We start from the raw sequence: 26,820 nt of genomic DNA on the forward strand, positions 1-26,820 counted from the left end.
CTGTAGAGCAAACAGAACCAGACTGCTCTTGGAGGTGCACAGCAGAAGGACGAGGGGAACAGAACAAGTTGCAGGAAGGCCTGAGGGACCCCCGGAGACCCCTTCTGACCTACACTCTGTGATGAGTTCACACCGCGCGCTGCTGGTCACCACATCTCTCCTGATACAGCTGTCTTTTTTCCTAGTGTTACACCTTCCTGGAAGGGGGTTGAGATAGTCCTGAGAACAGAGCTTCCCCACCTCCTATAAGCACAGCTTGCTTCCCTTCATTGAAGATAACTGAAGTAATCAATGGGAATGACATTCTGGTCAGACTGGAGCCAACCATCCTCTTGGTCACTGTCTACCTGAAAGCTGTACCCAGAGCATGCTGCCCTCCACGAGGACCAAAGCACGTGTCTGGGTAATGCCTCAGCTTGAACAGCCCCTGACAGAGCCATGCTGGGTTACAACAGACAAGATCTGAACCCACTGTTCCTCACCACCAGCACCAGTAATGGTGCTATACCCCAAGCACACTGGTCAGGACACAGCTGGGTGTCCTCAGTGCTCACTTTGTCCCTTCTTTAATGTCTGTGGAGAAAAAATGTGCTGCTCAGAAGCAGCAGAACAGGTGGAGGTAGAAGTTAAACTTGGATCAAGCTGGTCAGTTCCTTGGCAACTCAATCACACTGCTGCGTGTGATCCAGTTCATTTCCATTCAGCACAGAGGGCTGATCCCCACACAGTGGAAGGTCCATCACACCTCACTGAGGAAAGCTGTGGCTAAGTTAAGCCTTCCAGATGCAGCTACTCTAATCACCCACTGAAAAAGCTTCAAGCAGGGTTAACGCTCCCTTGAAATACTTGGGCCATTCAGGTGCAATTAGTCTCACTGATGTCACAGCATCCTACACACCTGCACCCAGCCGAGGCACTCCAGACGTCGCTCTGTGATGACACAGCTCTTATCTTAGGAAAACAAACCTCACTCACCAGGACATGCTACCTGTGGCAGCAGAGGGAGCAGCCAGAGCTGCGTAACTGCATCATCACATCCCGAGATAAGCATTTCTGACAGCATTTCCATTAACGTCATTTAAGTGAGAGCGCTAACGCTTCTTTCCAGGTAAAGCCAGCACAGGGGCACTGACATCGGGGTGGATTGGCAGCGTGGGAGCAGAGCTATGATGATGACAGGGTGTCCAGGTGGTGGCTACGGCAGCAGGGAAGGTGTCACCTAAGTGATGGCCTAAGTGAGCTCCTTGAAAAGGATCACAGTGGGATGAAAATGGGGACCCTGGGGTGAAGAAATAGTTGTGAACATTTTAGAAGAGGAAAAGAAAAAGGCTTGTAGTAAATACAATGGGACAAATGAGATGGAAGCAGGAGAGTGGCAAGGCTGGGTGTCAGATGGGACTCTGGTGCCAAAAGATGCAACCAACAAATTTAGTAAAGAGATGACTCAAGGGTGATGTAAGGTGGGAGAGAGGCAACAGCAAGGGGCAACGGAAAACCGGAACAGAACAAGGAGAAAGTGAGCAGAAGATGATAAAATGGGGAAACACAGAGGAACAAACCACAGTGAAGGACAGGTAGGGCATGATCTGCTGAGCTTCAGTCTCTGTCTCAGCACGGGGGGGGGATTGGAGGAACCTCTTTGTTCATTAAGGCAGTAAATAACCAGTAAAGGTTCTGCAGGATTAGGGATGTGAGCCTTCCTCTCTGCTCAGTGCTGATCAGACAGAGCTCCCTGTGGGCATGCAGTGCTGGGCTCCCTGTGAGTGAAGGGTCACAGGAGTGATTTGGGGCTTAAAGCACTGTGTATGGAGGAGAGGCTGAGTGAGCTGGGGCTCAGCCTGGAGAAAGCTCTACGGGATCTCCTCAGTGTGCACCAATGCCTGAAGGGAGCACAGTGGTGACCAGTGACAGGACAAGAGGTAATGGGCACAAAAACACAGGACATTCTATTTATGCACAGGAAAACAATGTTTTGCACTTAGGGTGACAGGTTTCCTACTTGTTGGTCTCCATCCACTGTGATATTCAAAACCCAATGGGCCACCACTGCAGGCAGCCTTGGCTATGGACTTGACTACAAATCCCCAGAACTGCCCGTCTTCAGCTATTCTGAGAAGGCTGTGCAGCCAAACCAAGCTCTCCCATAGGACACAGCCCCATGACACCACAAAGAAATGGGCTCAAAACACAGCAGAGGGAATTCCCATCTGGAAGCTGATCCTTCAGGACCCTAAAACACTGATCCCATTGTGGTCTCTCAGCTTGAGATATGGCTGGGACCACCATGGCCCACAGCCCCAGCCCAGTGCCCCCTCCACCAGCCAAGGATGATGCACTCAGATAAGCATACCCCTGCTATCCCTGGCTGCCTGAAGGTTTCCATAGGATACATCTATAGTAATACAGAACATCAGCATCCCAGGGCTGGTAAAGAGCATATGGGCAAAGGGGAAGGACTGTTTTTAATGGGATGTCTCCAGTCCATGTATAACCCTCTCCTTTCAGGGTAGAGATAAAAAAAATAAAATAAAAATCAACGGGTCCTGGGTAGACAGGGAGAAGAAAAAGCTGAAATAGCGAGGAATGTGTATTTTAAGAAGTGAGTTTGCCACACACACTGGCATTTGCCACTGCAATGAGCTCTGGCAGGCACCAGATAGAGCTGGCACTCCAAAAGGCAGGATGTCTGCCCAAAGTCATACAGGGACAGAGCACACACAAATTCATTGCAGTAGTACCTTCTGAAAGTCCCAACTCTTGGGGATCTGACTTCCTCACATGTGGGGTAAGGAGGGGGGTGTTAGAAAACAGAAGGGCCTGTTGCAAAGTCCCTGTGAGTTTGGGGAAGAGTAGAAAAAGAAAGACCAAATGGATCTGGCAGAGCACAATAAAAAGAGCAGCGTCTGGCTGAGCTAAAAGCCTGCTAAAAGCATAGCAGTGATGGAGCTTGTGGCACAACTCCAACCGACTTCAGCACGGCCAGGATTTCACTACAAGTCCTTAAAAAAAAAGGAGTGAGGTTAAAGACTCCCCTATGCCCTCTTACTAACCAGAGAGAAAGGCAGTTCGGATGAGAGAGGTGATTTATCCAGCAGTGAGCCAGCTCACCCCAAGGGACAGGAGAGCTCTGCTCTCAGCACCAGAAGCACGGGGCTGGATGTGATTCTCCCCCAGCAGACGCTGCTCTGAAGGTGCAGGGGCTGGGCAGCAGCTGGAGGTGCCCGACACCAAAACAGGTAACGATCCTGCAGTGAGAAATGGAAACGTCTCCGACTTCAGAGCTGGGTTTCTGGGGAGGAACTCTGGAAATGGTCACTGCAGTAACCCTAGGGACACACCAGGGTGCCTGAGTATGCACGTGTGTGTGTGTGTGTGTATGGGAATGGGTGATTGCACACATGGAGTTAAAAAGGAAAAAGGACTAAGCATGAGGACACCCTTCTAAGCATGAAGCAATTGTGTTCCCGCAGCCAGCAAAACTGAGGAAATTTTCTTTCTTGAAAATAAATGCTACAAGGAAAGGTCAGATGTCATCAAAGAAAGAATTACCTATGAAGCTCCTGGAATTTAGTGCAGCTTTAAGAACAGATTTCACTGAAAACTATGGGCATACTGAGTGATCCTTAGCCAAGATTGCTACAAGATGAGGCTGGAAATGTTCCTGAACCACCTTTCCTAGTGAAGATAAATAAAACAAGCACACAGGTGGCATAATTATTCTAAAGGTATGGATGTATGTACATGGAACTCTCATTTCAGCTGAAACAGACAGGGCATTATAGGAGCTGTACCAAAACAAGAAAACAAATTGCACTGTGAGCTCATCACATTGAGGTGTGGTGGAATCAACCTCAGGAAAACCAAGTTCTCATCTTTGGGACAGGTTCTTTCTATCAAGGACAATAGAGGACAGTCTTCTCTTGGGAAGAAATGTTTTATTCAGAGGGTGCTGAGGCTCTGGAATTGGTTGCCCAGAGAGGCTGTGGGTGCCCCATTTCTGAAGGCATTCAAGGCCAGGTTAGATGGGCAGTATGGTCCAGTTGGTGGCAACCCTGCCCATGGCAAAGGGGTTGGAACTACATGATCTCAAAGGTCTTCTCCAACCTGAGCCATTCTGAGCTTCTACAGTTCTACGAATTGCCAGCAGTGCTTAGGCTGAGACTCAAGCAGTTTACATATCTAATACACACTGATTAAGTCTCTAATTCTTGCTGTGACGTGGGAAAGGAATTTGCTAAAATCACTGAACAGTGGGAAACGTGAATACCTTTGGATAGCAGCACATCGCATCCAAAGAGGAGGAGATTTTCACGCAAAGATTTCCTCCTTAAAAAGTAAAACCTAAAGCTTCTCAAGTGATGCTTGCCAGCAGAATTACCCTGAGCAGAACCGCAGCGTGGTTGGCTTGGAAGGGACCTTAAAGCCCTCCACCCCTTGTGCTGTGCACTGGCTGCCAGCTCAGGCTGCCCATGGCCCATCCATGGCCTCGGGCACCTCCAGGGATGGGGCACCCGAAGGGCAACAAGGGGACAGGACAGCAGGGAGGGGCTCAGCCCAGGGCAGCAGCCCATCGGAGCCCCCAGCACCGCACCCAGCGCTCCGGCAGCGCTCCGGCTGCCACCTGCTGTACGCGGGAGCCTCGGCAGCGAGCACGGGGAGCGGGGCAGAGTACGGAGAGCACGGGAGTACCGGGAAGGGAATGAGAGTTCGTCCTGGTTGGGGAAAGAGGAGGAATTAGGAAAAGCAGGTCCTTCGGAACCATGAAAAGCTGCAGGGGTTGCGCTCGGAGCTCTGCTAGTGCGGCTTTCTGTGCTGTGTATGGCTTTGTGCCTGCGTGCCTGAGTGCACAAAGCCAGCGAGAGCAGTTGGTGGATATGAATTACTTTGTAAAGCACATGGGTGAGCTGCACACAGAAGCAGACTCATGCACAAGGTATCTTTTGCACCAAGCCTATGCTGCAGGTACAATTACGGTGCTTTACACTAACTGATGCAAAATCTACTTTCTCCAAAGAGCCCTATTGTTGCAACAAAGGAGATCGGGCAAGGGCTAAACTACAACAAAATGTTTGTTGTGAAAGAGTTCTAGGCTTATCTGCCTGGGTAATGAGACACTTGAGACCTCTGCACAATACAGAGCACCCAGATCTAAGGAAACACAGATTGCCCATGCGAGTAGGGGAAAGGCAGGCATAAATACACCACGATCTTGTTTTCCTGATAAGTTCAGATCTTCTTATGTGAAACAGAAGTTTTAAAAAGCTTCTGATCTCCAAAGGCACAGAGATCAACTGGTAGTTAAGGATATGAGGCGAAAAGAAAACAGAAGTTCAGAGCTGGGCTGGAATCCCTTGACACCTTTGTGATGGAGGGTTGCTAACAGAGCAAGTTAATTAGAAAGCAGAAAAATATCAAATGTGTGCAAGCGGAGACGCTGAAAGGATTCAGCGGAGGGAGAACAGTTTGTGTGCACAGCCTTTTACTGGGAGAAGTTCAAAAAGAAAGGAGAAGACCGAGGAGCAGCCAGAATCCGTGCTGTTACCAAAGGCAGAGGTTGTACAAAACAGATTGAGTGGGAAGCACAGCAAAACCCCCAAAAAACAAAATGGGATCAGAGCTTCGGACTGAGCCCAGGATGTGGGATTGAAGCACATTTGTCATGGTGCATGCACACGGACACACACCCTGCTATAGCTGGGCCAGCTGGGAGTGGGAGATTCATCAAGCAAAGCAGGACAGGGCTCAGGGCTGTCCTGGTCTGGGAATCTGGAGTTGTGTTGGTGGGAAGCAGAAGAACCAACTCACTCATGGGCAAATGATCTGAGGCAACACAATGCTCAGAAGCCACCAGGGATAAACGATGGGAAGCAGGGCAAGGAGCAGCTGAAAGGCATGCGAGTGCTGGGTGAGTGAGACAGAGTGGAGTAAAAATAAGCAGAGCATAAAAACAAAACAGCAGAAAGAGAAAGAAAACAACGGTGGAATCTGAGAATGAAAATCTTCTGCACAGACCCCATGTCCAGGTGTGTGCTGGAGAGTTATAAAGTTGGACTGTTTGGCCCAAGCAATGCACAGCAGCAGAGAGAAGAGCTGAATGAGCTGGCTGCGATCGTGGCTCACATAACCACATCAGGAGGTGGGTGGTGGTGACCCACGCCTTGGAACAGAGAGCTGAAACCAGCTGCCCTCCCGTGAGCCCCCCAGCAGCCATGGGGTGCAGGAGATGTGCTGAGCGCAGCCTGAAGGAAGGGAAAACCTCCTGTGCTTTGAGCCAGCATGGTGCAGAACAGTGCACGCAGCTGTGGACAAACAGCTCCCCTGCCTCCAGTTCCTGTTGAAATTCAGAGAATGGCAAGGAACGGATCAGTTTCACCGGGGCCCTACTTGGAAAAAGGATGTTCATTTATAAAGACAGCCCCTGCTGTTATTCACAGAGCAGAGGATGCGCGGGCAGGGACTGAAGAGGAGCACAAACACCATCCCTCTTCACAGCACAAAACCGGCCCGGCAGCGGGGCACCCGAGCAGAAGGCACCTGTGTCCCTTCTCCCTTCCAACAGCCAAAACATTCATCAGCACACACGCCGTGCTTGGACAGAGCCTTTTAGCAGAGCACAGAGCTCATCTGCTGGGAAAAATCCCGGCGTTGCTTCTCACAGCTCGGCGAGAACAGCTGGGCTCCCACCGCTGCCCCAGGGCCGCCACTGCCACCACCTCTCCATGGTGATGAGCAGAGGCTCCGCTGCCCGTGCAGCAAGCGAGAGGCAGCATTTCCAACCTGAGCTGCAAACTATAAACAGCTTTCTAATTTGTGCATCCCTAACTGAGCAATGAGTGCGATGGTTCCCGCTGCTGAGAGCTAAATAGGGGTCACGGAGTGATACTACGAGCAGTGAATTATTTATGGACTGTGGCATGGGGATTTAGGGTCGTGACCACTGGCAGAAAATATTCTGGGTCACCCCTCCTCGCTGCTGAAGAACATAACCAGCTTTGAAAACAAATAGCTGATATTCCTCCTTCGCTGCCAAAGATTCTCGAACTCTTTTTTGTGCAGAGAATAAAGCAAACACTCAGCTCACTTAAGAAACGCTTGAGCAAACTGATGAAAACAAACCGTCCTCACAAAAGCAATCAGATGAAAGCACGGGCGAAACGCTGCTAGGTGTGACTCTCAAAAATCAGCCCATCTCTACCTGGAGCCCAGCAAGCATCAGTTCTGCCTGCGTAACTCCAGACCAAGATCCAAGCAAGAAGCATTCACATACAGACGGGCTGAAAGATCTTATAATCATTACAAAATCAGCTGGGTATAAAATATTACAAGTGCTTTTTGTAGAATATGAATATTTGAGCTTCTGTTTTTCAAAGCACTTCCACTCACTGCTCTCGTAAACGAACCCAAGCACCAGCTACTGGCACGGCTCAGCCCAGCATCACAGCAGTGCTTCTGCTTGAAAGGTGCGTGGTGATGCTTGAAAACAAGCCCCGATTTTCAGCTCTGAAATGCACATGCATATCGCAGAGCACAGCCGGCCTTTCATTTCACATGAGAGTGACAGCTCTCCTGTGAATTTGTAAACCCTCCTTTCTATCAAAAGGCAGAAAACGAGCCCGCCCTCCATCAAAACGTTCCTTCTAACCGAGTTAATAAGGATTTTCTGTAAGAGCTGGATGAGAAGGTAGCAGAGAAACAGCATCTACACGCAGTGCTGCTAACAGACCATTTACGAGGGAATACGATTTGAAGCAGGATCTTGCTCACACTGACGTGTAGGGAGATGGCTCAGTGTTCCCTGGGTGTAGGACACCACTCACAACGGGTTGTTTCGAGGACAGCAATGTTTGAACTGGTGTTATTATCCGCAGGTTATGGTGAGATGCACACGGAGATTTAGCACACGTGCCATTACTACAGTGAATTTTTCTGATGTTACATTTAACTCCAATTGACACAGCTTCAAATAGATATAAATATCTGACTACATTCTGCTCCCTCCCTGTTACTCAGCAGCAGTTCTCTGAGGCAAACAAAGACAAACCACTCCACTCCACATATTTACATTCTGCTTAGAGCGCAGATAGCACAATTCCTCAGACAGATGCAGATCCTGTCTGCTGGAGATGCACTTCATAATATTTAAACCATCGTGCAATGTTGATCAAGTTCAGGTAACACAGCTCTGAAAGGTATAATCTTTTACCAGCTACCATATTATAGAAGTCAATCAATTCCTTAAAATGCACTGAAAGTCAAGCTTTCCAAGCACTCAATCTGCCATTCATACTTCTACACACAGGTGAATCATTTCACCAGAACTTATCTAAATAAAGAAAAGCAAGCATCAAAGAAATGAAAACATCAGGAATAATTCAGACAAGTCTGGCAACACTGTCTCTGATTTCAAAGGGCGTAGGATCCAACCCTGTAACACTCTGGAGCTACAGCAAAAGTAACACATGGACAGCCAAGTCAGCTTTCCAAATTCAGCTGCCTTGAAGCCAAACGAGCTGGGCAGTTGGGAACTAGCCCTTAGTTTGGGAGATATTACAAAGAGCCTATTTTCTGACTAAGCTGCTTCCAGGACTCTCCACTGTACAGATCTAAGAGATATCACAATACTGCTAACACCTCAAAGTTATTTTCTTGCAGAGATGGGCTTTGCAATGGAACGTGTGGGACAGACCCTCAGCAACCATAAAGCAGCATTACTTCTTGGCCTCATTGAAGAAATGGCAGTTTATACCAGCCAGCACTTCTGTGCGTGTAGTCTTATGTAGGAAGGAGTCTAAATAAAGCACATCATCCCAAATAAACAAAAACTGCGTCATTCACCTCTTTTCCTATCTATGTAAAAAGATAAAACTCTTCCCCCCAGACTCGGTCGACCGCATTTGAAGTTCAACCTCAAAAATGCTGTCTAGGGTTTTACTGGTATTGATTAAAATTTCTTCATTAAAATAACTTCTGTGAAGTATCTGGAAGATGTAAGAGCTTCTCCCACTCATGTGCTCACAGCTGTTCTTATAAAGAAGCTCTTCACTAATTTCTATGTTCAAAATGGGAACCTCTTCCATTCCCAGCACACAAGAAGTACACATAATTTGAAGGGACTTTTCCACCAAATATAAACATGATCTGAGAGTGTACACGCAGTTGTCCAAAAGGAGGAGTATTATGGAAGTCTGAGCTTTTGCTTTTAAACAGGATTCCCTTTGACACATCAGAAGTGCTTTCTCATTAAAACAGCAATGTGTAAAACCACTGAGACAAGGATTTCAAACTGCCTTCCTAGCATCCAGCCAGAAATGACTACGAGCTTCAGTTATCTGGATTTAGAAGGGAAAAGAGAAGGGAAAAAAAAAAAAAAAAAAAGGAAACTGAAACTGCTTTCTCTAATAGCACTCAGGTCTATAAGGCAAAGACACCTGCCTGTAAGACACACAGCACACTTTTAAAACTCCTTGGCTGCTCCAGTCATTGCCCCAGGCCGGCGGGGCTCCCTGGGGGATTCGGGCTGCGCCGAGGCCGGAGCTGTCCGCGACCGTGGTGCTGAAAGCCCGGCCTCACCTGCCCCATGAGCGGGGTGCAGCGGATGGAAGGGGAAGTTGTCCCGGGAGGGGAGGGCTGAGCTGGGCACCGGGCTGGGGAGTAGAAAGGGGGTGTTCCACGGGGCAGTGTTTTCCCTGGAGAAACAGTGCAAGGGGAGGAAGCTTTGGGTGGGTGGTGGAATTTTAAATCGTTTGATGGGTGCTGCAAGAATGGAATTCTTGGATGCAAAGGTGAAAACCCTCGGATGAGTGGTTCAAGGGGGAGATCTCTCAAAGTGGTTGTGCGGTGGAAGATCATTTGGACTCTTGGTGCAAAAGAGAAGCTCCTAGCCAGTGTAAAGAAGAAATGCCTGGAAGGGTGCTGCAAACAGGAAACTCATCCAGACGCTGCAAAGCCTTGGATGGGTAGTTCACACAGCAGCCCCCTGAACAGGAGTGCAGCGGCAGAACCCCTGGACAGATGGTGCAAAAAGGGGAACATCTGGGCAGCCAGTTCAAAAGGGAAATGCTTGGACAAGTGGTGCAAAGAAAAAACTCTTTGACGGGCCCTTGGATAGCTGATTGAAAGGAGGACTCGTGGGATGGGTAGTGTGCTGGGGGAACCCTTGGACAGAAACGCAAAGGAAAAGCTCATCAGGCAATCAGAGCAACGGGGGAACTTCAGACAACGGGGTGTCCCTAGACCAAAGGGGGAGGATCGCACCTGTGTATGTTCATCTCCCGCGGCGGGCGCCGCGCCTTGTCGTAGGCCACCTTAGCAAAGACACCGGCGATGAGCACAAAGGCGATGGCCCCGCACGAGATGTAGACGGTGGCGTTGGTGCTGTCCTTGTCTGGGTCGTACTTGTTGGCGTCCCCGTCGGCGCCGTTGCTGCCGTCGGCGGGCAGCGCGCCGCTGGCGGTGGTGGGGTGGGCCCACTCGGGGCTCTTGTAGTTGCGGCACAGGCTCTGGTTGAGCTTCTCGGCGCGCTTGTTGCAGCAGAAGCGGTAGAAGCAGGTGCCGCAGCAGTAGCGGAAGCCCGTAAGGCTGTTGTTGCATTCGAACTCCTTGTCCCACTGCCCGCTCACGTCGTAGTACCCCCAGCACGTCTCGTGCGCCGGTGCCGAGCTCCCGCCGCCGCCTCCGCCTCCGGAGGGCGTCTTGCCGCCCCCCGCGCCCTTCCCTCGCCCGGGCAGCGCCGTGGGGGCGGCCGCCCCCGGGCCCGCCAGCGTCTGGTTGAGGAGCTCCTTGCCCGGCTTGGGGGTCCGCCGCGGAGCCGCCGCCCCCTGGGTCCGGTTGCCCTTGGCGCGGGGGGGCCCGGCCGCCTGCGCGGCCGGCAGCAGGGCCAGGAGCTGCAAGGAGAGCAGGAGCAGCGGCAGCAGCAGGTGCCGCGGCCCCATAGCGGGGCGAGGCGGGGGCCGCGGGGCGGCCGGCGCGGGGTGGGGGGCGGCGGGCGGCGGCGAGGAGCTCAGCGGCCGCGGTGCTGCCCCATGGGGCGCGGGTCCCGTGCCGCGGGGATCCTCAGCGGCGGCCGCCCGGCGCCGGGCGCTTCATGCCGGCGAGCGGCGGAGCCCGGCGGAGCGCGGGTCGAGGCGGCGGAGTCCCGTGCCGGCCGGTGCTCCTCCGGCGAGGGGCTGCGAGAGACGGGGAGAGGGTCAGAGCGCGCCGCGCCCCGGGCACCCCGGCCCGCCCCCGCCTCCCGCCCCCCGCCCACGGCCTTACCATGCCGGAGCGGGACTGCAGCGCGGCCGCGGAGCAGGCGGGCTGCCCGCGCTCCTCGCGGAGGCGGGGGCGGAGCGGCGCGGAGCCGGGCGCGGAGCAGGGGCGGGCGCCGAGCAGAGCCGCGCCGCGCCGGGCGCTCCGGTAAGGCCCGCCCCCCGTCGCCGAGCCCGCTCCTTACATCACTCGGGGCCGGCGTCACCGCACGCGGGGCGCCGCTCCGCCGCCGGGTCGGCCCGGGCCGTGGTACCCCGGAGCCCCCCGGCCCGCCCGGGGCAGCGAGCCCCGCCCGCCGCCGCCTCCCCGTCCCGCCCGTCCGGCCGGCCCCGAAGGGCTGCGTGAGCTGGAGCCCCGAGGGCCCCATAGCGGAGCGCGGGGGGCGTGGTCCCTGCCGGTGTGTGCGGGATGTGGAGCGTGGGGCCACTGTCCCTATAGAGCTGTGCGAGGGTTTGGTCCCTATAGCGATGCGTTCCCGTAGGCATGGGGTGTGATCCTTACGGGGGATGTGGTCCCACTGGGACAGCTGGCTGTACAGACCCTATAGGGGTACAGGGGACAGCGGGGAGGGCGGTATGGTGGCTGTAGCTGTAGCTGTACGGTCTGTGCAGTCACTATAAGTGTGTATGCACTGCACTTGGGGTTGTGTGTGAAGTTACAGTCTCTGTAAGTATGTACAGGGAATATGGTGGTCCCTGTGGATTTTGGGGGCTATGAAGACCTCGTAGGTGTGCATCAGTTTTAAGGACCCTGTGGATGTATGCTGGTTATGTTCCCTGACAGTGGGATGTATGGTCCGTGTGGATGGTGTGAGTGACCTGTAAATGCAGGCAGGTTTGGTGTGAAACTGTGCAATCAGGTGTGAGATGCCTGGGTTTACGGAGCCCGTGTGTCTGAGCTGGGCAGCCGAGGAGCAGAGCTCCATTACCTCATGCAGAGGTTTCTGTCCCAGGACAGTGATCCCAACACAACACAGTGCTGGGCAGGTGTCCAAAGTCCTGGTGCTTCCCCCATGTCCCACTGCAAACTGAAGGAAAGCCTTTATAAACGTTTCCTGAAGACATAAAAGGCACTGCCAGCTGTAAGGACACACAGAGGACAGAGCGGAATCGCAGCGAGGAGCAGCATGCAGGCAGAGAAAAACAGTGAAGTTAGTTCAAGTTTGGGACAGCTGAGCAGAGAGAGATGATTTATCATGGGCATATAGAGAGGTTTCAGAGAAGCCAGGTAGAGAAAATACTGAGTTTAGATGAAGTCCCAAGATGTTCAAAATGAGCTTTGCCACTAAAGTTAATCTTGAAACATGGAGCTGAAGCAGCAAGGCACAAGCAACATACAATTAAAATGGAGGTTAGGCAGGCTCTCTAAGAAAATTTGGCTTGTTAATAACCTAAAAATAATACTGCTATGTTGCCAGTCAAGAAACCAAATGGGAAGGGGTACAGATTAGAAAAGTATCTAAGAGCAGTGAATCAGATCACACAGGAAATATAGCTGGTAGTAGCAAATCCTTGTACTTGGTAACAGCTCCAGAGGAGCAGCAAAGGTGGTAAATGGTACTAGGTCTGAAGGATGCTTTCTTCTGAATATCTCTGCATGTGGCAAGTCAGGTGATATTCACCTTTGGGTGGGAAAATCCAGAGGCAACTGGGAAGAAGCCAATTAGCTAAGGAATTGTAGATATGGAAGAAGGAGACTTCACAGGGAGCCTCAGTGTTATTGCAGTACGTGGATGTCATTCTCCTGGCTGTAGAAACTAAAGAAGAACATGCATGTATGACTGTTAGTTTACTGAGCTTCCTAGGAAGAGGAGGATGACGTGTATCAAAAAGGAAAGACACAGGTGAATAAAGACATGGTTATGTATCTAGGATTTGAGATTTTACTGGAGCAACTTTCTGTGTTATTAATACTTGTAAAGGCTGCTAAGTCATTAGGCAGCCCCAGTTGTTGGTGCCATGGGGAGGAAGAAGAACAGGCCATTCTTTCTATCTCTGTGTCTTCAGCTGTTGTATACACCAGAATGCGCTGCTGCTTTTAGGCAGAGATATACTGAACAAGTTATAAGGGTGTGGAGGCCCAGGTCTTTGTCTTACAGGAATCATCTCTTGGATCTGAAATACCTGGAGAAGATGGTAAAGCCAATGCTGTGGGCTGCAGAAACCCCAGAATGATCAAGGTAAGCTGAACCAGTAACTACTTCTGAAGTTGAATGCTGAGCTGGATTGGATGGGCCCTGGAAAGCCTGATCTGGTGGGTGGCAACCCTGCCCACAGCATGGGGGTAGGAACTTGATGGTCTTTAAGATCCCCTCCAACCCAAGCTGTTCTGTGACTCCATGGTTATGTATCTAGGATTTGAGATTTTACTGGCCCCTGTGGCTGTAGGCAAGCAATTATCAGGGATGTGGGGAGTGGAGGGTGGAACAGGGAGAGGGGGAGTGGTGCAGTGGGAGGGGATACCACCCCCAAAATCTCCTCCCCTGGATCTCTCAACAGTGAATCATTGCCTCAGACTACATAGGTTTAAGTGCCCACACTCACGGTTGGACACACTTTGTGACACTCTGAGGAGAGCCCATGGGTGATGAGGTTGGCAAGGCAAACTTCAGCTCTGCCATCTACATCTACTCTGGTGCTGAGGATGACTGGGGAAGCATAGAACGGTTTGGGTTGGAAGGGACCTTAAAGATCATCAAGTTCCCACCCCCCTGCCACCTCCTCCCTCCACTCTGCAGCAGCCCCAGGAGTGCAGGGACATGCCCAGGTCTCAGTGGTGAGCTGGCAGCTGGTTGAGCTGGTTTAACACATCCACTCTCCTGAACTCTGCCATCTGTGAGCCCAGCTCACATCCCTCCCTCTGGAGATGATGCTTTAGTTGTCTCACAAAACCTTATCTGAAAAATTGCAAAGCAGATTCCTTCCTCCTCGTCCTCCATGGAGGAAGCAAGGCCAGGATGCTCAAATCTTCCCCACATCTGATATCTTTCTGCTCTCTTGGGCAGGAACTGAAGTCTGCAGCGAGTCATTGCTTTAGAATCATAGAATCATAGAACAGCTTGGGTTGAAAAGGACCACAATGATCATTTCGTTTCAACCCCCTGCTATGTGCAGGGTCACCAACCAGCAGACCAGGCTGCCCAGAGCCACATCCAGCCTGGCCTTGAATGCCTCCAGGGATGGGGCATCCACAACTTCCTTGGCAACCCCTTTAGGGAGGGGACTTACTGCTGCAGGGGAAACCCAGCATCCTCACACAGGTGGGCAAAGCTCCCTGCCTGAGGCAGTCAGGAACTTGTTGAGATCTTATCTTCTTGAGATATAAACTCTATTGACACTCCTCTGTCTTTATGCCAAGTGTTACAGTGACATAGAAATTGTCTTGCGAAACAACATCCCCTGGAGAAGAGCACTGAGCAGTAAGTATTCTGCCCTACAGAATATATTGGGTCAGAAAATTACCTTAGTGCACCTGGACAGAACTCCAGCACTGGCTGAGATGTGGGCTCCACTTGCTGGGGTGGTACTGCTTAGACTGGATGGAGGCAATGAGATATCCAGGCACCTCTCCCTCCTCCTGCTCCGTTTATTCATGAGCATTCTAAAGAAGGACAAAGCCTCCACAGACCTCCTTTATAACCCCATTGCCTCTGCCTTAGCCAAAATATCGGGATGGAAAGAGCTAAAGGTGTTGCAGAAGGAAGGAAACAGTCCCTGAGCTGTATCTGATTTCTGGAACTTTTCTGGGCGTGCAGCTGTATTGCTGCTGCAGAAGCAGGAGACAGCAGCTGAGATGCTTGCAGCAGAGCAGGACTGCCTTCCCACCTAGAAGTCACTACGAGATCTCCAGCGCTTTTATCTCACGTCCCATCCTCCCAGGTTGTTTTGATCGGTGTGCACGGTTCAGAGCTGTTGCCTTGTTTATCTGCTGTGCTGGGTGCTTTCATCTCTCTCCTGAAAATCCGGCGGCTGCTGGCAATGAGGGGAAGTGCAGTTTCAGTGCCTCCTGTTAAATTGTACCCAGATCTGCTCACCTTTCGCCTCTTTTCTCTGCCACCACTTGTCGGACTCTGATGACTTTGTGAGGAGTTTGTAATGAGTCTGTGCTCAAAAGCTGATTCTTCCCCACCAGGGGATTCAGTTGTGACCGTGAATCTTTATTAAAATGGGCTCGGCACTTTGAACCTAATTTTTTCTTCTAAAATTAATGTAGCTACAAAAAGCCAGTAACAGGAGTTTGGGGGATTATTTCTATGAAGCTTTTTTTTGCCTTGCTTGACTCAATATAGGCTTGCTTTATGATTGTAGTGAGATAGGGAGTGGATCTTAGGTCTGTTTTAATTGGAGAGCTGCTCAGTTTCAGCTGCAGAACAGATAGTGAATGGAAGCCAGTCAGGGAAAAGTGTGGGGAACCAAAGCAGATGTTGGGAGGGCCAGAGGCTCACAGGCACAACATGGGCAGTGCCAGGTGGGATACACTCCTTCTGAAGCATCCTGAAGCAGGGACAAACCAGCTCAGAAAAGGGGCGATCCATCAACCTGTAGTAGTTGTTTTATTCCCTGAAGCCTGAGAGAAATCTGTGGTTTATATGGTTTTCTGCAGTTTGAGGAACGTTGGCTGCCTTTGCCCATGGGAACATCTTGCTTCTCTTGCCTTCTTGCCGTCCATCCACCCAACACTGTGAGTGCCACAGGCTGTGATGCTACACACAGTGATGTCTGTGTCTGTCTGCAGAGCATTCCCAGCACTCACACTGTGTTTTCTGGCTCAGTGAGGGGTGAGGGAGCAGCGACTGCCAGGACCTTTGGCAGATGTGCACGCAGTTCTCCAGACCCTGTGCATCCTGAGGTCCCAGCACCAGAGCTTTGGCTCAGCAGTTTGTCACTGCGCTCACTTGGAATGTCCACATGGGCTGACTGTAAGCAGAGCGTGGTAAAACCTCTCAGCAAATGATTGATTCATCATTAATCATCCAGGTTTGCTTACAGGGAAGGCTTCAGAAAATGCTCTTATGGCTGCATGTCTGCAAATCCCAAGGTCCTGACGTCTGCAAATCCCAAGGTCCTGACATGAACAGAAGCCAGCTGGGTGCTTTCCCATGGAAGAAGGTCTGGCACAGAGCTGACCAACCAGACCCCTAGATTGCTCCAGAAATGCTGTGTCCTGTATGGAACAGTGATAACGCCTGCACAGCTCACTAACACAAGGGCAGATTCCTCCTGCTCCTCCCAGCAGCTCCATCAGCGTCCAACAGATCAGATTGTCCCATTGGAGCTGGCAGTTGTTCTTCCACCCATGCTCAACCTTCATCACCAACCAGTCCGAGCCAAGAGAAATGTCCAAGTCTGCAGAGAAGCAGATGGAAGGAACCAGACTCAATACATTGCAGACCTTACATGGTCATTTCCCAGCCATGGGTCAGATGCAGATGACAACTCAAAATGAGAGTTATTAACCCCGGTTGGTTGGTGGTCATAGATCTCAGACAGCTTCCTCTCCTGGATGCTGTTCTGGCTTTAGAACTCTGAAAGCCTTGTCTCCATACCTCCCAGGATACCGAATGACAGTGCAGGGTCAGAAGATCCTCAAGGTGATGTGAACAGGCATCTCTCTTTCCTCCAAGCATCACCTCCAAGGGTGGATCTTCAGCTATGAGAGCTTTATCTGGATGTATTCATTTAATAGTAAAAGCCAGGGGCTGAAGTGCCACAAAAAGGTGCACTTCCAGGTGGAGGGTTTGTCTGTCTTCTCCCAGACCTCATGTCCTCATAGAGCACCCTGGGCTGTAGCAGTTCCTTGCCACCTATCCCATCTGTCTGGCCTCAGATTTGCAGGAAGCCTTCAGCCCCATCCTTAAGCCTGAGAACAACCCAGACAGATGCCTTGGGCTGGCAGCATCTCAGGAGAGCTGTGGGCAGGGTACTCCCAGCTGCTGTCAGAAGAAAAATCCATTATTTTGTTGTAATCCTGAAAGCCTTCCACTCCCAACAAATTACACATGAGGTTCACAGAGGGGATTCAGCCTGATCAGAAGGAAGGTCGCATGCACGACTTGTGTGCACCTCCTCTAGGGTAGGATTGCCATTGCTTTCTCTGCTCACTTTGGTTTCTCAGTTGCAGAGGTCACGGTTCAGACTTTCTATCACTTCAGGTCAGTAAGGAATCCTGTTTGACAGATGATAGAGGATGCACAGAAGCTACAGTGGTGGGTGTAGCATAAGATGGTACAGATAAGAAATGGGATGGGATGGTATAAGATAGGTTAAAAAACAGAGCAGTTGTTCAGAAGAAGTAGACCAGGCCATGGGTATTTTGGGACTAGGTGCTAAAATGGAGTCTGCAGCTTGCCAAAACAATGGGAATCCTGTAATTGATGCCTAGCCTATCAGGATTGCTTTGCAGTCAGGACACAGAGATGGGGAGGCTGTGCAGCAGATCTGCAGTAACTCTTTAAGGAGAAACTCAGGTGCTGGGAAAAATAAAGCCTGAGGTCACTTCAGTGGGTGTGACATGGATGGTGGCTGCTGGGGCTTGTTCCCATCCTGCTGAGCCCTGTGGCTGAGTCAGAGAACACAAGAAGAGACAGGGCAGGAATACTGGCCCCAAATGTGACTGGTGCACAGCTGCAGCACAGGCCTTATGCTGGAAGGTTGCCTGTCCCCTTGCTGTGACCAGAGGCCATTCCTGCTGCCTGCTTCACAGCACAGGGCAGAGCTTTGGTGAGCCCCTGAGTCCTCCCCAGAGCTTCCTCAAGGTGTGCTGGAGAGGATGGGGAGCATAAAGCTGTCCTGGAGGGGTTTCCTCTGCTCCCACACTTCTGGTGGTGTGATGTGACCCAGCTTTCATGAGGAGATAATAATGTACCTTCCTTGGCAGGGCTTCTCCTGAGGTCTTCTCATTGCTGTCTTTAAAGAGTGTAGCTGTAGCTCAGGAGCCCATTGGGTGCTCAATCCCCCTCTTTGCAGCCAGGCTGTCTGTAGGGGAGATCTGTGCATCAGGCATCAGGCATGGCAGTGCCTTCAGGCAGTGTGATGCATCCTGCCCTTGTCTCTGTAAGTCCCTCTGTTTCTCTACATGGATGAATTTTATACCTTTTCTGAAATCCTCAGATATGAGCCCATTCTCCCTGGTTATCCATAGGCCAAGCAAGTGGCTGATAATGAAGAGAGCCTGAAGCACTCTGAGATCAGGATGTTTTCTAAGGCTGTGAGCAAGACCAAAGAAAGCCAAGCCCCAGGCTTGCAAAATTCAGAAAAGACAGAGGGATGGGAACACTGCTTGCATGGCAGGGCTGGATAACCATCACCCTGCAGGTGAGCAATGTCAAGTCACAGAGCACAGCTGCTCTGGCAGTGCTTCTACCACTACATCCCCGGGGCTAAATGGGAACCTCTGCCTTAAATCTTTCTGCTGCTGCCACTTCTGTTGGTTGTGCAGCCACCAGCTGATGCCAGGAGTGCCCCGCTGCTGTGGAATGAAAGGAAAGCTGCATTTGTGTTGTTCTGTGTGGGTGTGTGCAGCATGGGCTTTTTATTGGAAATTCCCTTTCTCTCCCTGCATGTTTTGCAGGGTGTGTGATCTGTGGAAATGAGCACAAATCATGGCTGTGTGATGGCAGGATGCTGTGGTGGTATTCCTGGGAACACCCACATGCTTCAAAGGCATTTTTTGCCAAACTGTGTCTGACTCAAAAGTGTCTGCACAGCAGTGATGTGCTGAACAAACGTAAAGAGCATCAGGCATGGCTGCCCCACTGCCAACAGCATAACCTGCACTGTCCTCAGCAGCCACCCAGCCAGTGTGGCATGAGAAAAGAGGGATTGGAGGGACAAACCTGATGGCAAGTGATGGAAACTGGAAGCCATGTGGAAAGGTGAAGGATTCATGAACTGTATGGCCAACAGCACAGCAGAGTCCTGGACATGAAGGAGAAGGAATTTGGAGTCATAACTGCGATATCAGACTGCAGATGAGTGGAACTGGTCATGTCCCTCCAATAAGAGGAGCACCCATGCCCTGCCTGGCTCCATGCTTAGTATTCATTGCAGAGGGTCTTACGCTGCTCTCCCCTGCCCAGCCCCCAGCTGGGGTCAACCTGTGCTCACTCTGCATGACTGCAGGCAGGCGTAACATACAATGGAGACTTATTTCCAGGGCTAGAGGTCCAAAAGGCTTTGGATCAGTCACTCCAGCAGCTGCTTGTTTGGAGTGCAAAGCCCACAGTTCGGATCCTCCCGCTGCCTCTCCCCTTTTCCCAGTGGAAGCAGACTCGAGGCAGGCTGCTCCCCCCATGCAGCGTGCCTGTGCGTGGGGAGCTGTGAGCAAACCTGCTTGGACTTTGGAACTTCCCCACTCAGTTTTTATTAATTCTTCCTTTGCAATAATCCTCAATATGTTTCGCTTGCATTCAACGAGCAAGAGGGGAGCACTGCCTCAGTTAATTTAACTCCCACAAATTCCCATCGCGGCTGCGGAAAGATTGCGCTGCCTCGAAGATAAAGCAGCCTCTTTATATTTCAAAAGGTTAGAGATTAGATCTGGTTACCGTTACGCTTTTATTAAAATTCTTATTTACATTTTTTTTTTCCTTCTCATTGATGCAATTACAGAAAAGACAGAACTTTTTCAATTCAGTCTTTCAGCACTGAAATATCCCCAGTCAGGAGCCTGCATGCATGTGGAAAGGCAGGGCCTGGTTCCCTTCCCTGCAGATGGGCAGGGAGGAGCTGGTGCAAGCACTGCCTGTCTTCCTCTGTGCTCCACGCTGAGAACTAGCACAGGGCTTGACCGAATTTCTCAGACTTGCAGCAAAAGGTGGGGGGGTTGCATCCGAACAGAAGGTCCCTGCGGTATTTTTTCTCCTGGGAAATAGCTTTTGGTTATATCCCAGATGTGAAGCTCAGGTGAATCTGCAGTCTGGCATCTGGTGCTTCAGGCCCCCAGTGGTTCTGGTAAGGATGCAGAGCAGAGCTCCTGTGTTTACACCAGGTGAATCTTCGAGGTACAGTTAGGTATTACAGCAAGAATGCGGGACTCAAGGCTGCCACACATACAGCATTGGGTGAGCTACTGCTTAAAGGTAATGGGAAGGGCAAGGGAGACTCAAACCTATGGGCAACAGCACAGAGGCAAATCCAGAATCATACCAGATTGAAGGAAGAATTGTGCTCCTTAGGAGGAGGAGCACGGGACCGCAGAGCTCACCCACAGGAGCAGGAGGAGATGCAGGGCGATGCTGAGCGATGCTGCTCCCGATCTTGGCAAGGGAAGAAAGAGGAGATGCCATCTCCTGAACGCCACTGACCCCTGCACTGACACAAATCACGTTCACTGCAAATCTGCAAACCTGTGACCTGCCTGCTCCTGGCTCACACACACCATAAAGAAGGAGACGCTGAACAGACAAGAGCAGCTGTCTCCATCAAACAGCATCGCCCCGCTCAGGAGCAGGGGGCATCCAGGGAAGCAAAAGGGAGGATCAACAGAACAACAGAGGGAGCATGAAGGGCGGCCCTTGCAGACACATGTAGGACGTTGCAAGTAGAGATCAAGATCTTGAATTTACTACAGCAGATGCAAGTCAGCAAAGCACTTCATATAAAGCAGCACTGGTGGGGTACAGCAGCAAAACAGCTTTTCCTAAAAGGCTGCTCAAAAAATGGACTTTGGAACTTCCCCACTCAGTTCTTATTAATTCTTCCTTTGCAATAATTCTCAATATGTATAGCTTACACTCAATGAGCAATTTTTTTTTTTTATCCTGTTGTGGGTATGGGACACTCAACACAATGCCCAGCCTAAGGAGGCCCCTGCCATCCTCAGAGTGTGCAGACAGGATGGAGTATAGCAGGGATGGGGGCAGAGTGGGAGCTGAAAAGCAGAGGGGAGACTCAGTGGGCCTCTGTGCAGCAGTTTCATAAGGCACAGGGGACAAGGCAGAGATGTTTTTGCTCCCGTGTTCTTCCTGTGTGCTGACCATGCTTGATCCCCACCTTGCTTCCAGCCCTGGGTAACGATGAGCCACCCAGCATGTGGCCCCATGAGAACAGCATCCTGGAGACAGGAGGGAGCAGTTACTGGAGCAGAGACTGAGAACAAGAAGCAGCTTCAGGTCCCTGCCCCCGTGATGCTCAGCAGGTCCCAGGACATCCTTACTGTGCAGAGGGGATGAAGATCCAGCCTGGGGTCTGCATGCCTGCACCAGCCCTGTGTATTCTCTCAGCAGCTGCATGCAAGGAGAGAGCCCACAGCCCTTCCTGCTGGTGGTGTATCTCCCTGACAGCATGGAGATGCTGCTTTCAGGTCCCTGTGTGACATATGGCAGAGTGGGAGTGGAGTGGCTGGAAGCCACATGGTAGCCGGTAGCTTTCCTGTCTCTTCAAGGCTGTTTATTTTTATAAGGTGTCAACACCCTCAGTCAGAGACTCTGAGACTACAGAAAAGCACTGGGGAGAAAAGGCTCCTTCCCACGGTGCACAACTGGCCTGCTGTGATGTACAGGTAGTGTAATAGGGGGACTCGATTGGAGGTTCAGTTGATCATGTTCTGGATCTCCTCTCATCATCACAGAACGTGAATACAAAATCCACACCAAGAGAGCATGCCCTGTGCATCAGGACCAACATCTCCAGGGAGAGGGGCTGGATTTTATCTTGGTAAAAACATGGGTGGGTTACAGCTCTACAGCCTTCATCTCATCATGATCTGTTGCACTTCTGCAGCAGCTTTTTATCCAAGGACCTCAAGGTGTAGCATCACCTGGGATCAGTAGAGATCATTTCTCTGCCCAGCTCTGGAAGGAGAGCAAAATGATGAAGAGTAAACACCGCTTACGAGACTTTTGATTCAGTGAGCATAGGCACCAAAAGAGAAAAAAGCATTTAAGTGACATTGGGGTAGAAATTTAGGTTGGTTGAATTGTAATCACCTGTTCTAAAGTCTGGCTAGGCTCTGGGTTTAACACCCCTTTTTGATGGAACTGATGAAACTGGAGTATGAAATCACAAAAATAAAAGCCTGCTAGCCTTTGTAGGGTTTCAGAAGCATTTTCTGCGACTTGGTTTCTCAGAAAAGGGGTCAAAATGTCCTCCCAGTCCTCCTGTTTTTTAGCAACGACGAAGAAAGAAGCCTCTTTTTTTTTTTTTTTTTTTTTTTGGTTTTTCTTTTTGTTGTTGTTTGTTTTTTGGTTTTCTTTTTGTCTGAAGAGAAGATCTAAGCTCCTTGCAGCCTCAGAAGCTTCCCAAGGCATTTTGATGTCTCCTAAACAAAGTGGGAAGAGGTGGGAGTTGAGGATCGATGGGAGCTTTGTTTATCCCCATCTGGTTTTGCAGTCCCACAGATACCCACCTGTCAGAGGAGGTGGGGAGGGTCAAAAATGCAAAGGGTGGCAGCTGGGGTGGAAGGTGGTGGAACTTTGTTGATTCTTTTCAGTTGCAAAACTGTACTGGTCATCAACTGCTGTGCATCAGCCCAAAGCCACCCCAGGAGACAGGCCCTTGCCCAGCAGGGATGGAGAGTTAGTTTTCTCATGAGCACATTGCAAACAGCAGCACACAGAAGTCTTCACGCCTTTGTGGTGATTCAGCCAACCAGCACCAACCACTGTATCTATTAGGGGAAAAAAAGGTGCTTTGTGCTGAAATTTCTATAGGTTTGCTCTGCAATGAAAAGCTGGCAGGGGAAAAATGACCTAAGCATGTCAGATTCCAAATAGGAGCATGTCTTGGACATGGTGTTGGTGGAGAACCACTGCCACAAGGAATGCAGATGGAGGTAAGAGGCTGTCAGACAAAGCCATGGCAGAATGGAGAGCCCCAGCTTGGCTCAGGTTCACCCAAAGGCTCAGGGAGCTTCCTGCATCTGTGCTCTCATTCTGTGTTAATTGAAAGCCAGACCTGCAGACAGCAAATAATTTCTAGGTGCTCACAACCATAACACCACCTTAATGAAGTTTTTTGGATGAAAATTCCCTTTGGCTGTTCGTTCTTCTTAATGAGATGCAACAAGGGGCTGCGGAGGACAAACCATTCGACACGATGTTCTGAGATGAATCTTTGCCAGTTCTCCCCGGGATTCGGTGCTCTTTGTGCCAGGCCTGACAAGCCCCGTGTCACAGTAAGTCATCTGCACGCCTGACCTTTTGCTTCCAGTCCATCAGTTGAAGGAATAAAGCTGCAACCTCTTCTGGCAAATCCTTTTTCTGGAAAAATAGCAAAACTTTACTTGGGATGAGGGGGGATAAGAAGTGTTGATAGGCATTGCCCACTCCTTGCACTTCCAAGCAGAATGGGACTAGCAGTAAGTACCACACAGCCCCACAGCTATTGGAGTAAATCTTTTGATGGAGTGATCAGTTGAGGGCTGACTTGCAGAGACAAAATGCTGGCAATGTGATTCTTTCCTTGTCAGAAAAGTGAGCAGGAATCTCCCTCCCCATGCAAAAGTTAACCAGCCAGATTTCACACGGTGCACAACAACAGGTATTATCTAGTTCTGTTGACTCCAGGACAATGATGGTCTCTTTATCCTCATTTTTTTCCCCCAGCAAAACAGAAAAACAAACAACAATCTCAAAACGTTTAAAGTTCTGCTTCCAAGTCCCAAGATATCTTTTCTCCTCCATCCTTCCTCCCTGAGGCTCATCCTCACACCAGGCTGCCTGCAATTATTTATTTCTTTACATTTTAAGGAGGTACATTCATTTTGCAGGGTGTTCTCTGGGGAAGAGGAGAGGCAGTAAATTGATTTATGAAGTTCATTTGCTCGCAGCAGCGTGCCAGCAGCTGTCCCAGCTCTGCTGCTGCCCACATGGGGCTGGAGGAGGGCAGTGAGGGATGTATGGAGGGGGTGGTTGGGGATGCATGCACACGTGAACATATGTTCCTGCCCATTTCCCCCCTTGTATTTAGAGTTTCCAGCCCCAGAGTTTCCCCTTTGGTCCAGAGAGGATCAGAGACAGGTGTGAGTGAGTGGGCAAGAGTACCAAGTATGCAAGAGGAGCCCCATGACCCCAGCTCCTTGGGCAGGCAATGAGTGACAGACCCCTCTTTCCCCCCAGTAGATGTCTCTCACTCTCCTTGCAGTAAGATCTTACTGGGCTGGGCTCACTGAAGGCTACAGAGATGTGGTGAGCACATGTTGGTGCTGGTTAAGTCCAAGGCCATGATGATGCACCTCTACTGGAGCTGCACAACCTTGTGACCGGGCTACGTTTAGCTGAGGATAAACCACTCAGAAGCCATTCTGAGATGGGTGTGGGGACTGTCACCATCACATCCTGCCCAGGTGGATTTGGGACAGTGAGGAAGGTGAGGACAAGGCAGCTGCTGGGTGCTGATGGAGGCTTCCATCCATCCCAGTGCCCACATGTGGTGGCTCTTTGGGTTCTGTCCCCAGCAGCTCCCTGTGCTCTCTCCGCTCACAACATCAGTGAAACCCCGTGCAGTTTCAAGGCCTTGACATTTATGAATTAGTCCTTCCCATTATTTACTTATCAGCTATTTATTAGAGAGCTCCCTGGGCTGCGCACAGGGATCTGTCCCCTTGGCATTTGCTTTGTTCTGGTATGAGATTATATCAGTGTGTTTGTTCCCCTGTTTACAGATGTGTTGTAATCCTAACTGCTTCACTTAAAGTGTTTAATGAAGGTATTTACTCTAAATTGTTTGCTGGGATTTTCTTCTACTGCTGAGGGATAAGAGGAGGCTGCAGCATGCTATTTCATTCCAATGATTTATAGTAATTGACATTTTATATCAAATGGAGGAGGCTTAACTGGTCTGAATGGTTTTTCCAGCTGAGGCAGTGCCTCTGCTTGCAGGACTGAAGCTGTTGAATTTGGTTACAGACCCTGACAGCTTTGGTCCAAACAAGGCTAAACACATCCTCTAGGCCACAGCACCCCCAGCAATGGGGCTATTACCTCCTGCATGGCACAGGAGAGCTGTGCTTTCCCTTGCATCCCCCTCATAGCCCCCCAGGAGCCTCACAGCCACTGTCTGTGTTTTCCTCCCAGTCCCTCCACCAGTCCTGGAGCAGAGCAGACCCAGCCCAACGGCAAACTGCACAGAGGCCACCCACAAGCCAGAAGGAGGATTGCATTTGTTGATGGGTAAATGCATGCACTAAGAATAGCTCCTTCCAGCTTTGCTGCTCACCTACCTTATCCTGCTCCAATTACCTAACTTAATTTACTCCAGCTGTTCCTCCATATCTCTACGATCTATTTTGTACCTCCTTCTGGCTCCCCTTTGATTTCACTGTATATTTTAACATACCAGATTCATTTATCTCTGAAAGTGCCTCTCCTTACAGGAAGACTGTATACAGCTCCGATACATTTCGCATTACTTTCATTTCCAGCCCGCTCCCAGCCGGGCTTTGTGGCACACGCAGATGCTGGCAGCACAGCAGTTATCTGCAGAACATATTCAGCTCAGGAAACACTTGTTCCTGAATGAAACTCATTGTCCTGCCCCATTCCCATCTCATTCAGCACACAGATTTGAGGGGGGAAATTGCGACCTGAATTGCTGAGATATGCTCTCGTTGAAAACAGGGCTCAGCCATTATCTCTCCAAGCTCCTCTTCCAGTCCTGTCTGTCAGGGGCATACCTGACCCAAGGCTTTTGCTGTCATTGTCAGCAGCAGCACCCGTCCATTGCTGCTGTCCAAAAAAAATAAAATAAAATGATGATGTGGACACAAATCTCAGAGCAGCTGGAGTCAGGTAGCAGCTCTGCTCCGTGTGTGATACCGGCAGTGGATCCTCTCTTCTCCTCTGCGCGTTTTGTCCACCGTAAAGCCCTGGGGACCTGGAGAACCCAAGGTATCACCGTAAGGCACGACCCACGGATGGGTCCAAGGGTCGAAACCCTCCAGCGGGATGGCAGCGCCCGGAGCAGCGGGAGGAGGAACCGCTAGAGGGCAGGGATGGACCGCCGGGAGGCGCGGAGCGCGGCACGGCACGGCACTGCACAGCATGGTTCTGCATCGCACGGCGTGGTAACACATGGCACAGCACAGCATTGCTCGACACGGCACGATACTGCATGGCAGGGCACGGAGCTGCATGGCACAGCATGGTACAGCACTGCTCAGCATGGTACTGCATGGCACACCATGGTGCCTCGTGGCTCAGGACGCACACATGCATTGGTGCCAGGTATGGCCAGCCACTACTGTTGCCCTCACTGGGAGCTGGAGCATCCCCATGTGCAGCCACTGTCGTGATTTCCACCCATTGCTCCTTCTCAGACTGCATCCCACAGCACCAGGGTCACAGCCCTCCAAGTGCCTCCTCAGAAGAAAGCAGGGAAACTGAGGCACGCTCAAATATGCCCTTAAAGCTCTGAAACAAAAGCAGTGATGAAAGCTGCAAAGTTCTGTGTGTATACAAACACAGGGGAGCAGGATGTCCTTGAATATCTGGGAGGCCACTGCTGCTGTATGGTACCAGCTTTTCCCATGGTGCTGGCACACCTCAGTGCCCAGCTCCCCTGGTGCTTGTGGTGATGAAGCTGAGCAGGGAATATTGTCCCTCATGCAAACAGCTTTGATGTCTTAAGGACTTTT

At 50.8% G+C, this 26,820-nt stretch overlaps 1 protein-coding gene across 4 annotated transcripts in view; it reads right to left on the reverse strand.

The window, feature by feature from the left end:
* Positions 1 to 10,959, reverse strand: part of SHISA6 (shisa family member 6) — a 224,622-nt gene extending 213,663 nt beyond the window's left edge. For all 4 annotated transcript variants that reach the window (XM_090122038.1, XM_090122037.1, XM_090122041.1 and 1 more), the window contains exon 1: positions 10,255 to 10,959. In XM_090122038.1, the coding sequence (XP_089978164.1) occupies positions 10,255 to 10,931 (677 nt within the window). In that variant the 5' untranslated portion in view covers positions 10,932 to 10,959. The remainder of the gene's footprint in view (positions 1 to 10,254) is intronic.
* Between the last annotated feature and the right edge of the window lie 15,861 nt (positions 10,960 to 26,820).

The sequence above is a fragment of the Phasianus colchicus genome, chromosome 20, assembly GCF_987193195.1.
Source record: "Phasianus colchicus chromosome 20, bPhaCol1.hap1.1, whole genome shotgun sequence".
NCBI lineage: Eukaryota > Metazoa > Chordata > Aves > Galliformes > Phasianidae > Phasianus > Phasianus colchicus.